This window comes from Macaca fascicularis, chromosome 2 (genome assembly GCF_037993035.2).
Source record: "Macaca fascicularis isolate 582-1 chromosome 2, T2T-MFA8v1.1".
In the NCBI taxonomy this organism is placed as follows: domain Eukaryota; kingdom Metazoa; phylum Chordata; class Mammalia; order Primates; family Cercopithecidae; genus Macaca; species Macaca fascicularis.
Genome location: NC_088376.1, coordinates 61,616,388 through 61,631,488, shown reverse-complemented (window position 1 = coordinate 61,631,488; position 15,101 = coordinate 61,616,388). Strand labels below are relative to the sequence as shown.

At 39.5% G+C, this 15,101-nt stretch overlaps 1 protein-coding gene across 4 annotated transcripts in view; it reads left to right on the top strand.

The window, feature by feature from the left end:
* Positions 1 to 13,572, top strand: part of RARRES1 (retinoic acid receptor responder 1) — a 36,731-nt gene extending 23,159 nt beyond the window's left edge. For 2 of the 4 annotated variants that reach the window (XM_074031319.1, XM_045386713.3), the window contains exons 4-7: positions 4,731 to 4,867; positions 7,549 to 7,571; positions 12,503 to 12,565; positions 12,647 to 13,572. In XM_074031319.1, coding sequence (XP_073887420.1) covers positions 4,731 to 4,867; positions 7,549 to 7,571; positions 12,503 to 12,565; positions 12,647 to 12,653 — 230 coding nt within the window. In that variant the 3' untranslated portion in view covers positions 12,654 to 13,572. The remainder of the gene's footprint in view (positions 1 to 4,730; positions 4,868 to 7,548; positions 7,572 to 12,502; positions 12,566 to 12,646) is intronic. The other 2 variants (XM_005546230.5, XM_045386712.3) reach the window with 1 other exon arrangement.
* Positions 13,573 to 15,101: the final 1,529 nt, after the last annotated feature.

The window sequence follows — 15,101 nt, the reverse complement described above, 5'->3', positions numbered from 1 at the left end:
CCCCATCGATTTACTGAGATGAAATGTCCTTAAAAACTTCCAAGTGGAATACTGCTTCTTGCATTTCTAAAATTCTGAACTCTGAATGATTCTCACATGATAGTTATCTGACAACTCGGATCAAATCCTGTGCTTAGGAATCAAGGGGAGCAATTAAAATCTCACGTTGTAGCAGAATTTGTTTATATTTAGTATTGCTTGAAATAAATGAGCTGATGACTGATACTTATAAATCTATACTTATTTAGGGATTGTTTTCCTTTAGTTGGGAAAATAGGGCTTATCTATACTCCTTCATACACAAATTTTAGAAATTGTATTGGATCTTTTCTTTGAATATTTGCCACAGGATCATGAGATTTTAGACACTCTTTAACAGCGCAGGTTAACTGAATTATGTTTAGTTAATAAGTCCTGTATATCCATAGGGGCCATTCTATAATAATCTAACTTAATGTAGCTACTGTGAAACTTCAAAAAACTTTTTAATAGAGGGCAACTTTTCATCAAAAAACTTGTAAGTTTTGCTGTCATAGTAAATTTGGCAGAGACATTTAATGGTGCTATCTATAGCTTGTCTGTGTATGTAAAATTACTTAAAACCAAAAAGGTTTGGTTTTAGATAAGGTAAATTTTCCCAAGTTCAAATCTCAGGGGGGCCGGGCGTGGTGGCTCACGCCTGTAATCCCAGCACTTTGGGAGGCTGAGGCGGGTGGATCACGAGGTCAGGAGATTGAGACTATCCTGGCTAACACGGTGAAACCCTGTCTCTACTAAGAACACAAAAAATTAGCCAGGCATGGTGGCGGGCACCTGTAGTCCCAGCTACTTGGGAGGCTGAGGCAGAAGACTCGCTTGAACCCAGGAGGCGGAGGTTGCAGTGAGCTGAGATTGCACCACTGCACTCCAGCCTGGGCAACAGAGTGAGACTCTGTCTCAAATTTAAAAAAAAAAAAAATCTCAGCAGATTCCTATTCAGTATTTAATCAATCCAAGGCATTGGACTGTTGTAGTACAATGGATAAGTGAGAAGATCTAATCCATTTTGGAATATCCTTGCTCCACATTTTTCCCCCCTTGAGTTGTCTGCTTTTTATGAGTAAAAGTTTCACTTCTAATGAATTTGCAAACTTCCTAGTGATGAATCCAAGTATACTACATACAGAGTGCAAGACTGAAGACCTAGGAATAACCAGCTGAAGTTGTGTCTGTCGAAGTGATTCTACAGCAGTGTTGCCAGCACTTATCCTTTCAGATGTTCTCACTATTAACAGTATTTAGTATAATTTATTTATCTTCTAGGGTCATGGGTTTTGATTTCACAAATCTGAACTCACAGCAGCACCATAAGATAGAACATGTGATGATGAGTTGGATCAAGGAAGTTTTCAGTCAATGAAGACAGGAATGATGGGAAACCTCTTAACAGCAAAATAAGCAAAAGAGTTTATATCCAAGATGTTGAATTCAGAGTCTTGTATTACATAATGTTCTGAAGTTCTAATGGTTCAGCTCCTCATAGCAGTGAGGAAAAACAAATTCATTCGTGAAATGCTGATATTCTTGTCAGGAAGTAGAAGTCCGAAACACACTTTCTACAATAACATCTGTAAAAATAGTCACAGCTCCCTACTGATTACTTATCATATGGTGACAGGCAAAAATGACATTACCAGGTTAAATAAATTACACAGAAAAGCCAGTGAAGAGTACTGAAAAGTCTTTAGTTCCAAGTTTGAAGGCACTTCGATATTAACAGGAAAGCATTATGGAACCAAAAAACTTACATGTCACGTAAGGGTGATATGATGACAATGAAGGGCAACAAATACCTTTTGCTTTATTCTCAACAGGTATTTTCTCCTAAAAGATTTCTCCAAGTGCTGAGCCCTCAATGCTGCTATTTATTTGTAACATCTTACTGCACTCCACAAGACAGCTGTGTTGAAGCTTTTCCATTTTGTCAAGGCCCATACCCCAGCCTCATGCACTTTCAAGAGACAGTCTTGCCTCCTGCTTTACTGAGATTGAGACATTTGATTCTGTCATTTCTTCCCGCCTCACAAAGTTGCTACATCTTCCCCAACCCTCTCTTTAATTCTAAGACTCCTTTTATTTATACCCTTGGTTCTAGTTTATCTGGTTCTTTCATAATTTTGCCCCATCAGTATCCTTCCCACCTTTAGAACCTTCATCAACCAGTTCCTTCTCTTGTCCTATAAAGATCGTCAAGATCAGAGTTCTGTTGACCAGTTTCTTCATTGACCCATCACCCCCTCTTTTTCTTTATTCTGTCCACTTGTCAAAAGTAGATTCTATACACATTGCCACATCCTCAAACTCTTCCTATTTGGCTTCTACCCTATGTACATAAAGGGACCACCCAGATCACCAAAAAGCCTAACCACCAGATCTTGCTTCTTATCCTTCTTGATTTATCTGTAGAACTTTTTTTTTTTTTTTTTTTTTTTTTTTTTTTTTTTTTTTTTTGAGACAGAGTCTCCCTCTGTCCAGTGTGTGGTGGCGCAATCTTGGTTCACTGCAACCCCTGTCTCCTGGGTTCAAGCAATTCTCCTGCTTCAGCCTCCCAAGTATCTGAGATTACAGGTGTGTGCCACCATGCCCAGCTAATTTTTATATTTTTAATAGAGTTGGGGCTTCACCATGTTGTTGTTCACGAGGCTGGTCTCCAACTCCTGACCTCAGGTGATCCACCCACCTCAGCCTCCCAAAGTGCTGGGATTACAGGCGTGAGCCACCATGCCCGGCCTATCTGTAGCACTTTACATCATCCACCTTCATGACTTTCTTGACACTGTATTTAATACACCTAATAACAAACTCAACTTGTTTTCACCCAAAATGTTCCCACTTTCTGTCCTACATTTATTTAATGGTATTACTATTCTCCTAGAGTTATCCAGAAATTTTGGTCATTATCAACTAATCTCCTAACATTTAATAACTTGCCATTTCCTATCAAGCCTGCATTCACAAAGTATTTTGGACTAATCTTGTCATCTCCAAATCCACTGTCACCATCCTTCATGCCTGGGCTTCTCCCTGAAACCACCGCACCCGGCAGTCAAAGTCATCTTCCACACTTACTACTCAACTGCAGTTCATACCCACTCTGGCATCTCTGCAAACAAGGCCTTTCAAAATCTCCTGCCAGTATACTGTATATTCTATCAAGACCAGCCACTGAGGCTGCCCCTGCCTGGTGCCTTCCTACCTTCACATGCTTGCTTTCTCACTCAGACCCCACACACATGACAGCAATTCAAGGCCCAGCCAAAATCTCATCTCTGTGAAGTTTCCCCCAACCCTCTCCAGCCCAAAGAAACCTGTCCCTTCCCTGCTGTCCCTCAGCTTTCTGATCCTCCCTCTCTTAAGGAATGTATCAACTATAACCCCACCATGTCAACACGTGGAGGGTGGGGACCCATCTTGGTATCCTTCACAGATCCCAAGAAATCAATGAATGCTGTTTGAATTACCTCTGAGTACAAACCAGCCAAGTTCTACCAATACAGAAGATAATTTATGCTAAGGATTACTTTACCCAGAAGGATTAGTTTCCTAATAAGCTTGTTAGTATTCCTCATGTATTGTGCTATTATTAGGCCTTAATATAGTATCCCTGCAAAACTGCGTAAAACGATGGTTCATGAATAGTCATCTCATAAAATTTGAGCTCCTAAAAGTCACAAACAGTAATTTATTAGTCACTGTATCCCTAACCTCTCACGGTGTCTAATATTGTGTAAGTTTTAATAAAGATGTTTGCCAAATTTGAAAGATTTTAGGTCCGAAAACAATGCCACAGAAAAAATCCACCTGATTTCTTCACGTGTTAAACAAGAGTGACAGAGTTGCTGCCAACACATTGATTAGCTTTAAAGCGAATGACCAGAGAAGCACAAAGATATTTTGGTAGACTAGGAAGCAAAGACCACCATCACATTCACTGTAGACCTAAATCAGAAGGTAAGGTTTGTATCAGTGAATATCAGTGATAGATTTTTCAACCTAACTAAAAATGCTTCTTGGCCAGCACAGTGGCCCTCACCTGTAATCTCAACACTTTGGGAGGCCATGGCAGGAGGATCGCTTGAGCCCAGGAATTCAAGGCTACTGTGAAGTGTAATTGTGGCACTGCATTCTAGCCTGCGTAACAGAGCAAGACCCTATCTCTTAAAAAAAAAAAGCTTCTTAACTAACAAGACTTAAGTTAAATTGAATGTCATCTTTGAGTATTCAGTAATGAGTATGCAAAAGTCACTTTAGCTGCTAGGTGCGAGACAGTTGGAAGGAGAAGACTGAAATCTGAGAGATTTGGTAGCAGACTGTGGCCGTGGTCTCAGGGAGAAGCAGCCCAGGCCTGAAGGGTGGTAGCAGTGGGTTTGGAGAAGACATGATGGGTCCAAGATACTTTGTGGACATAGGCTTGATAGAATGTAGGCTTCGTAGCTCTTATTTTTGCATGTATACAGTACAGCAAATGGCCATTGATTTATAATAGATTTACTCAGTTTGGCAAGTTGAAGAATATAAATCTACATACTAACATAGAAACAGATACAAACAAATCACATATCTGGCTCAAGGTCTTGCTGTGAGAGAGATGACTGCTATGACTAAGTTTAAACCCTATTTCATTTCTGTAATTTCTGAGATTTTGTCTTAAAAATGCATTAATACAAATGTGCTTTTTTTGTCTCTTTCAGATAATCATGGACATATTGACCCCTATCTGAGACCCATCTGGGATTTGGCTTTCCTTGGAAGCTCTTACGTGATGTGGGAGATGACAACACAGGTTTCACACTACTACTTGGCACAGCTCACTAGTGTGAGGCAGTGGGTAAGAAAAACCTGAAAATTAACTTATGCCGCAAGAGTTACAATCAATGCAGTCTCCTTAGACTGAATTCATGTGAACTTCTAATTTCATATCAGGAGTTTTAATCACATTTATTTCAATAAATATTTGAGTTCATGCAATGGGCCAAGTATTGTTTCAGGGGCTGGGGATACAGTTGCAAACAAAGACACAACGTTGCTGCCCTCATTGAGATTAATTCTAGTGAGAGAAGAGCCAGTGAACTAATAAATAAATATGTATCATAGGATGGTAAATGCTATGAAAAAAAAATTAAGTAGCCAAGGTGGAAGGATCATTTGAGGTCAGGAGTTTGAGACCAGCCTGGGCAGCACAGCAAGGCCTCATCTCTGCAAAGAAAATAAAAATTAGCCAGATGTAGTGGCACATGCCTGTAGTCCCAGCTACTCGGGACACAGAGTTGGGAGAATTGCTTGATCCAGGAGTTGGAGGTTGCAATAAGCTATGATTGCGCTACTGTACTCCATCCTGGGCAACAGAGTGAGATGCTGTCTCTAAGAAAACCCAAAAAATGAGGTAGGAAACAGGGAATGCAGGGTATTGACAGAATTACTACTTAGTCTGAAGTAAGGCTAATTTGAGCAGAGGTGACTTTGGAGTAGAGGCCAAAGGGAAGTGAGGGTGAGCTGAGCCCTGCTCCCGTAAGGAAAGAGAATGTCAGACGGAAGGAGCTGAGGCTGCAAGATTCACGTCTTTGAGTAAGCAGGAAAGGATATGATCAATCCAGATGATCTCAGGAACACAGAGGGTTCACCTGGAGGGAAACAGCGGTGCAGATACTGGTAAAAGGACAGACGGATATCAGGGTGGGAGTTTGTGGAAGTTGTATTCTAACTGCTTTGTCTTCTCAGTGAAACAGGAGGCAAAGTCATTAGCTGAGAGCAGGAGAAATAGCAGTGAGGCTGGTGTGGCTGGAACTGAGTGATGAGGGGAGCATGCCAAGAGACAGATCAAATGGAGGGGGGCAAGTGGACAGCATCAGTTCATGGAAGACTTTGCAGACCATTCAAAGAGTCTTGTCTTTCACTCTTTTACCCATTAGAGGGTTTTTACCAGAGGAGTGACATGATCTGACTTACAATAGGATCATTATGGCTGCTATGTTAAGAACAGACAACAGGGAGATAAAGGAACAGAAAAACCAGTGAAGTATTGCAATATTCGGACAGGTGCAGTGGCTCACACCTGGAATCCCAACACTTTGGGAGGCCAAGGCGGGCGGATTATTTGAGGTCAGGAGTTCAAGACCAGCCTGGCCAACACGGTGAAACCCCATCTCTACTCAAAATAGAAGAATGAGCCGGGCTTGGTGGCGGGTGCCTGTAATCCCAGCTACTCAGGAGGCTGAGGCAGGATAATCACTTAAACCAGGGAGGCGGAGGTTGCAGTGAGCCGAGATCGCACCATTGCACTCCAGCCTGGGCTATAGAGCAAGACTCTGTCTCAAAAAAAAAAGAAAAAAGTATTGCAATATTCTAGGCAAGGCCTGGCGCTGGCTTGGACCAGGGTGGTAGCAATGGGGCTAGAGAGATGTTTGGATTCTGGCAGATTGACAGTATTTGCTCATGGGTTGGATATGGATATCAGAAATGAGAGGAATTAAGGATGATTTTTAGGATTTTGGCATAATTGACTGGGAGGACAGAGTTTTCATTTACCGATTGAGGAAGCTTATAGCAGGAACAGAATTGAGGGAGAATTATCTTGATTTGGGGCATTCTAAATTCTATAACCAGAGAATCTGTATAATCATCTGGACAGAAGAGTCTAAAGGTCACAGGAGAGGTCTCAGCTGTAGTTGTCACCATATAGTATTTAAAGCCACAAGACTGGATGAGATCACAGGTAATGAGTGTAGACAAAGAAGGTAAGTTATGTAAAGGATTGGATCATGGAACACTTCTGACTTAAGCAGTTGGAGATATGGGGAAAAAAAGTATTTCAAGGATGAAGACTGGCTGGTAGTATTAAATGCTGCTGGAGACTCAAGTAAGATGAGGCCTGAGAACTGCCCATTTCACTGAGCAACTGGAAGTCAACAAATGGAGAGCTTATCAAAAGCCCTCTCACTGGCACAGTGGGGACAAAAGCCTGATTGGGGTAGGTTCAGGAAAGGATGGGAGGAGAGGAGAGGAAGTGGACATTCCATCCTTTCAAGAAATTTAGCTATAATAAAGGAGAGTAAAAGGAAGGAAGAGGACTATAGCTGGACAATGGGTGGGCATAGGGCTGAAAGGGTTTTTTCTTTGTATTTTTTTTGGTTGGGAGACGTAACAGCATGTTTATATGTTGATGAGGAAAAGTCCGGCAGAGAGAGGCAAAGTAGGAATTGCATGAAAGAGAGGGAAAAGTTAGAGTTACTATCTTTGAGTAGGCAAGAGAGGATGTGATTAATCCAGATGATATTAGAAACACGGAGAGTTCACCTAGAGGGAAAGCAGGAAACAGTGGCCCAGTCTAGGAGGGCAGATATCAAAGTGGGATCTTGTGGAAGCTCTATTCTAACTGCTTCTGTCTTCTCAGTGAAAAAGGAGGCAAAGTAATCAGCTGAGAGCAGGACAAGAGCGAAGGTGTTGGGAGTATCAGAGAGGCAAGCTGAACTAATCATAAGCACCAATTTAAAAAATTTGTTTTGTTCATAGGTTCACCCATGGATGGATCATCAGTGAGTATCTTCTGAGTACAGGATTTACTCAGCATTAAGTCATCATTTTTAATGCCAATAATAAAGTTTGGTTTGCTTTCCAAAGACCACATGTACAACACACATCAACTAGAAACCTAGATTTTGTCTTTACTTATCAAAATGAACATGTCTTTTCCCATATAGAACGCTTTTAAATAGAAATTACCATCTAATTGATTGTTGCCACATAACAAGTCAAGATATGGTACCAGTTCTTTTGCTAGATAAGTTTCTATCTTTTGCTACATAAGTTTCTATCTATTTCTGACACACTCTTATCTACCAAGATAACCACACCCTCAACAAGAGGCTTTTACTGTACCTGATTTTAAAGTTAGGGGGAAGAGGTTGTTTTAAGCATAGAAAATAGTGTCAAGATAATACAGAACTAATTGTAGTAAATGTGAGAGGAAAACAATAGGAATAGAGCAACACATTGAGATAACGAACATGTTTCCCTTTCTTTTGCAGTTGCATATGACACATTTTTACCACTAGGACATACTAGGGTACAAAAAATAGCAGGTGTATTTCTCTCCCATTCTAACCAGTCTTTCATGTCCATCATCTGTCCACTAATATGCCTTAACCAAATTGCAAGTAGGAAAGGGAGGACACATGTGTAACTAGACAGTTAAAAAGCAGAAATGCAGGCTGGGTGCAGTGGCTCACGCCTGTAATCCCAGCACTGTGGGAGGCCGAGGCAGGCAGATCATGAGGTCAGGAGATGGAGACCACCCTGGCTAACACGGTGAAACCCTGTCTCTACTAAAAATACAAAAAATTAGCCGGGTGTGGTGGTGGGCGCCTGTAGTCCCAGCTACTTGGGAGGCTGAGGCAAGAGAATTGCTTGAACCCGGGAGGCAGGGATTGCAGTGAGCTGAGATTGTGCCAGTACACTCCAGCCTGGGTGACAGAGCAAGATTCTGTCTCAAAAACAAAACAAAACAAACAAAAACAGAAATGCAGAGGGAGAATGCTCATTGAGTTAGAGTTTGAGATTTTCTTTTTTCCCCCCTGTGATGTCTGGGTGTTAGATAAATAATAGTTGAACATGCAGCTGACTTGCTGGGTCACCCAAGGCAAATCATTTCTCTCTTAGGGCCTATTAAATGAGGACTCACAAAGGATTGAAGTGAAACTAACACAAATTTAAATCCCTGGAGCAATTAGGATATTTGGTTTCAAGGTTGATATGCATTTCAGCTTAGAGTTCTCTTAAAGAAAAGTATGTACATATGCACAAAGATTTTCAAATTCTGCCAATGAGTGGCCACTAAAGTCTCCTGTGACCCTTCACCAAAAGAAGCAACACAAGCAACAAGCAATGATTTTTTAAAAGACACTATGAGCAGAAGGTCTAAATACCATTCTGAGAGACTAGTAACAGGACACTAGGGCTGAGAAAGCCAGTATGGCACGGAGGCAGGAAGTGACTGGAGGTGCTCTTGGCCCAAGGTAGCTCAAAACAAGTATAAAGATGATAATTTTTCCAAAAACTTTCTGGGTGGGAATTACTATCTCGATACTCAGGGCTAATTTCACCTTTTAATCAATGTGTAAAGAAGTACAAGCTTATAAACTCACAGCCCCACATGAATAAGGCCTGAGGGAAGAGTGTGCAAAAAAAAAAAAGAAGGACTGAAATACAAATATAAAGTAAGACCCATCTTACTGGCACGACACTTTCCTTAGAACTGAAGAATAGATGTCATTCCCAATACTATGAGGACTGTGCCAAGAACAAGGGATATTTGCTGGCTAGGGAAAAAATGGATAAGCCCATACCTTTAGCCTTTAACATGAATTGAGAAAAGTCAAGCTGAGTATTGCTCTAACTCTTATCAATCAGTACCAGATTTGTAAGCATCCCAAACTGTCTAACCTGCAGCACATCACTATCAGTCAGCTCATCTTCACGTTACATAGAAGTCTCCATTAGCCAAAGCTACATATAGAAACCATCCTATCTACCTATCTATTATGCTGAAATCTACTTTTGATAACTTCTATTACTAACTTAAGCCTAATTTTTCCTACTAAAACCACCCTGGTTCTGTTAGAGATCCTTTGCTCCCTTTTGGGGGAAGCAGGGTGGAGGGGCAGGGGGTGGGCTGGGTCATGACCAAGTAAAAGGGAACAAACAAAACACTTCCAGTCTGTCTGCAACAAGATTAAGTGCTGAGTTACCAGGAAATGTAACAACAAATCATCATCCATTTGGGCCACAAGATTTGGCACTTGTGATGATCTGAATTGAAGCCAAAAAGATAATTTCTGAATAATATTAAAAATAACGACTTCTTGGCAGAGCTTGACATGGGGAGGGCAGTCTGATCTTGGCATCCTTTGCCAGGCTGGGATGTACAATGTCCTCTTATGCAGTTTTTTAAGAAGCTGTGCTTTTGGTTTGGTTTAAAGGTGGTTCCTCCTAAAGGAGAAGGAATCTATAAAAACAAAAATGTAAGGGGATGTTTCAATAACTTTATTGAGGAAGTTCTCAGTCAAATGATATAGGGTTTTACCAGCATTATCACGACTCACATTTTTGTATTTAAAAATGGGTAACACTCTTCTTGTGCTTTTACCAAAATAGTCTGTCAAATGGGGCTGGAATCCTAACATTTGTTTTAAGCTCTGCCTCTCTTTTGCCTCACTGGAGACTGCCATGATTTCCTTCCGAAATGCCATTTTCAAAAGCAGAATAAGGCATTGTTCTCAATAAAACATTTTAAGTGTATAAGTAAAACCAATTTTTATATTTATTATTATTATTATTATGTTAATAGAGATGAGGTCTCACTATATTGCCCAGGCTGGTCTCAAACTCCTGGGCTCAAGTGATCCTCCCATTTTGGCCTCCCAAAGTGCTGGGACTACAGGCATGAGCCCCCATGTCCAGCCTAAAACCAATTTTTAAATCATAAAAATACATGGTAAACAGTCAAGACTTAAAAAATAGTGCAGACAGCACAAAAGTCTGAGATAAATATTCAGCTGGTGTGGGACATCTTGGGATAGATAACCATTTCCTTCCAAGGTCAAGACAGCCACCAAATGAAGGTCTAACAAGGCTAAACACACCTTCAAAGCGACAATGCCAGACTGATCACTGGAACCTCCAGTAACTGTTCCCTTATGAAAGAAACACTGAATTTTCTCTCATGAATTCTCTGACTTTGCAGCTTGTGCCTCAGATGTTTGCTTTGAACATTTGTGGGTACACTGTGAGACAGGAGGGAAACCTACTGAGTACTGCCAAGAAAACCATAGAAAATGCAGTTGATTTCTGATGTATCCAGGCCCTCTCCTGTATCTTCCCTCCAGACTTCCTCACCTACTGGAAATTTCATGGCTTGTAAAAATCTCCATCAATGTAGGCAAATGGGAGACAAAACTTTACTTTTGGGGGGGTGGGGATTTGCTTTTTTGTATTCTTTAGTAGTCTTAATACAAACCTGGTAATGTAACCAAAATGCAAGTGTAGTCACTTGCTGCTTGCAGAATCCAATTCACAAGAGTGAGGTCTGGTATAAAGACGGTGACTTTATTCCAAAGCTAGCTTAGGGGAAGAAGTATAGGCTCCTGCCTTTAAGGTATTGTTTCCCTTTTGGGACAAAAAACAAGGGCTTTTAGAGGGGGAGCTGACATAAATGGCATGCAGGGGAGGGAGTGTGCAGTTGCAGGGTCTGTGTGACTCTCTTGGGTGCCGTATCTACCAGGTGGTAGAGCTGGTGCCATTGTGGGCAGAGCTAGATTGTAAAATGGCCATTATCTCAAGATACTTGGACAGAGTTCCCTCGTGGGCCTAACTGAGATTGTAAATTGACTGTTGTCTCATGAGGCCTTCTCCTGGTGGGAGAGAGTTCCAGCTCTCGAGCTTTGAAGTGAGCACATACATAAGCTTGCCATGCAGGGAGTGTCTGGTAAAAGGGAAGGTAAAGGTTATGATTCCATTTCTAAAGAGCTAAGCAGGAAGTAGAGAACAGGGGGAATAGGTGGAAAGAGAAAAGAAAAAAATTGTTTTTTAAGTAACTCATTCTTTCTCTTAGAAAAATGGAGTACTCAGTTATAGTAGGAAAAGACTAAAATTATAATCCAAATTAAGGTATTTTTAAAAAATATTCTTTCTTCCATTTTTACTAGTGAACAGATAAGCACTCTTGCAAAAAAAAAAAAAAAAAAAAAAAAGAGGCGGGGAGGAAATGTCAAAAAAAAAATACAGAGTTGGTTTAGTCACTAGTAAAATGTATAAAAACGATGTGAATAAAAGAGGTGAAGACAACTGCCTGCCTACTGAAAAATATCCAATGCGCTGGTTTTAGAAATACTGTGGTATAGCTTCATGTTGGTATATATGAAGAATGTGGATGTTGGAGTCAGTAGATCTGGTTGGAATTCCCATTTGTCACTTCCTAGCTGTAACCTCATATTACCTCTCCTGTAAAACCAGGCTTATAATACATAGATCGTAAAGGAGAATTAGATGAGAACATGTGGAAGGTGCCTAGCACAGAACCCGGCCCATGGTAGGCCTTCTAGAATTACTGGTTGCCCCTCCCCTTGTCTTATTGCCTGTCATATCAGGGCTAATATATCATCTTGAGGTGCATATACAGTATCAAGATCATTAAGGTTGTTAAAAAAAAATCTCCCTATTCCCACAGACTTCAGTCTCCATCAAAAAAGTGATAGACATTCAACCAGACTCTCATATAACTCAGTGACAAGACAAAAATGAGGATCCATGACTTCCATATCTTGAAGCAAAATACTACCAAAAACCCTGAGGCTGAAATCTAAAAGGCAGTAGGAGACACAAGGCACCCATTCAAAACAAGAATGTATTGTATAGTTATTACACTAAATACCATCATATTTATTACACTAACTCTTTTTTCTCCCTCTAGAAAACTAATGATGATACAATTGATTTTGATTATACTGTTCTACTTCATGAATTATCAACACAGGTAAAACATAAAATTGTATGTAGAATTGTTTTTACCATAAGTTTTTGCAGATTATGGTATTTTATAACTCTTATTTCCTAGGAAATAATTCCCTGTCATATTCACTTGGTCTGGTACCCTGGCAAACCACTTAAAGTGAAGTACCACTGTCAAGAGCTACAGACACCAGAAGAAGCCTCTGGAACTGAAGAAGGATCAGCTGTACCAACAGAGCTTAGTAATTTCTAAAAAGAAAAAATGATATTTTCCAACTTCTTAAAAAGTGACAATACTAGCATAAATCATTTTTCTGGTAAAATAGCTAAGGTATAGATCTTCGAACAATTTGGGAAAGCCTATGATTACAAGTAAAAACTCAAAAATTCAAAGATGTTGGTTTTTTGTTTGTTTCTCAGTCTGCTTTAGCTTTTAACTCTGGAAGCGCACACACACTGAACTCTGCTCTGTGCTAAACAGTCACCAGCAGGCTCCTCAGGGTTTCAGCCCAAAAATGTAAAACCTGGATAATTAGTGTATGTTGCAACGGGATCAGCATTTTTTTTAAACTGCAAAAAATGATGGTCTCATCTCTGAATTTACATTTCTCATTCTTTTGAACATACTATAGCTAATATATTTTATGTTGCTAAATTGCTTCTAGCATGTAAACAAAGATAATATACTTTCGATGAAAGTAAATTATAGAAAAAAAATTAACTGTTTAAAAGGAACTTGATTATATTTTATGATTTCAGGCAAGTATTCCTTTTTAACTTGCCACCTACTTTTACATAAATGTTTACATTTCTAAATAATGAAATGTGTTAAATGTTCTCATGGAGATTTGTATACAAAGGAAAAACCTGTGCTTAAACTGGAATTAAATGAAATGGTAACATTGCTTAACTTAAATTTTACAAATAATAGAACATCTGTCTCACCAGATAAAGCTGTCTGCAAACATGCATCAAAACGAACACTGATGTAACTGAAAGTATATTAAATATTTACATTTTCATTTACAAGGACAACCTGGACCGAGTGTTGGCCTAAGTAATTTATAAAAGCAAACACAGTATATACATAGTACACAGTACGTACTAATCAAATCCAGTAGAGTATCTCCTTAAGGCAGGAGGAATTGATCCAGGAAATGTTGTCATCATTTGCCTCTGAAAACTAGTATCACTTAGTGGAATGTTTATGTCGGTGTGTAAACCAGGTTCTGTAGCCAGTAATTGATTAGGAAATAGGAGCCTTAAAATATACCAAAATATTACTTTTAAGTGTGCACTTTTAGACATTCAGAAAAGTTTATACTAAAGAAGGCATGAACTCATACAAAATAAAATAAGCTGATCTAGTTTATATATTTTTCACTTAAAACCCTATGCTTTGCATTTATCTTCCCAAAATCCAGCTGATTTATAATTTAAAAAAAAATTTTTTTTTAATTAAAAAAAAACGGGCTGGGCGTGATGGCTCACATCTATAATCTCAGCACTTTGGGAGGCTGAGGTAGGAGGATCACTTGAGCCCAGGAGTTCATGACTAGCCTGGACAACACAGTGAGACCCCATCTCTTTAAAAAAGTTTAATGATTTAAAGATTTGTGGCTGGGTGTGGTGGCTCATTCCTGTAATCCCAGCATTTTGGGAGGCCAAAGGCAGGAGGATCACTTAAGCCTAGGAGTTCAAGATCAGCCTGGGCAGCATAGTGAAATACAGTCTTAATTTTAAAAAATACATATATATATATAAAAAATAAAGAGTTGTAATTATTTGGAAGCACTGCAAACAATCATTTAAAGGACACATCAGCTCTCCCACCTATGTGATAATGAAGAGATACTTTTTCTAAATTTATCAAAAATAATCCACAGTGATTAAATTATGCCAAAATCAAGTGATAAATTTCTGTAACTGAAGTTCCCCAAATGATCTTCAAAAAAAGTCCCAAGAGCATGATAATAGTACATTCAATGTCCTGTGATATTTAATCAATCTTTTAGTGTCACATTAAGGACTAGAAACTTGTTGTTTCAGCTTTCTAGAGAGTTGGAGCTTTCTCAAAGTCCTCATCCCCATAAATGCATTTTTCTTTTGTCTTTTTGTTTTTCTTTTTGTTTGTTTGATCTTCATTGGGTAGCTATCTTGACTTTGGAAAGAAATGGTTATCTATTCCCGGATGTTCCACACCAGTTGGTTATTTATCTCCCTATGTTGCCCAGGCTGGTCTCAAACTCCTAGGCTCAAGGGATCCTCCCACCTCAGCCTCCCAAAGTGTTGGGATTACAGGCATGAGCCACAAAAGGCATTTTTCATTAGTGAGATTAGGCTCACAAAGGTGTCCATAATCCAACCAGGTAATGATTCTAAGGTAACCCTTTAGCAGATTTATTACCATACAATAGATTATGAAGGGGAATTCTATACATACAAATATACAAACACAAATTACCTAATTTATTAATTTACAAAACCCCCAAAAGTTAAACCAACTAAAAAGTTACCACTATCATCATCAGAACATCTTTTCTTTTCTTTTTTTTTTTTTT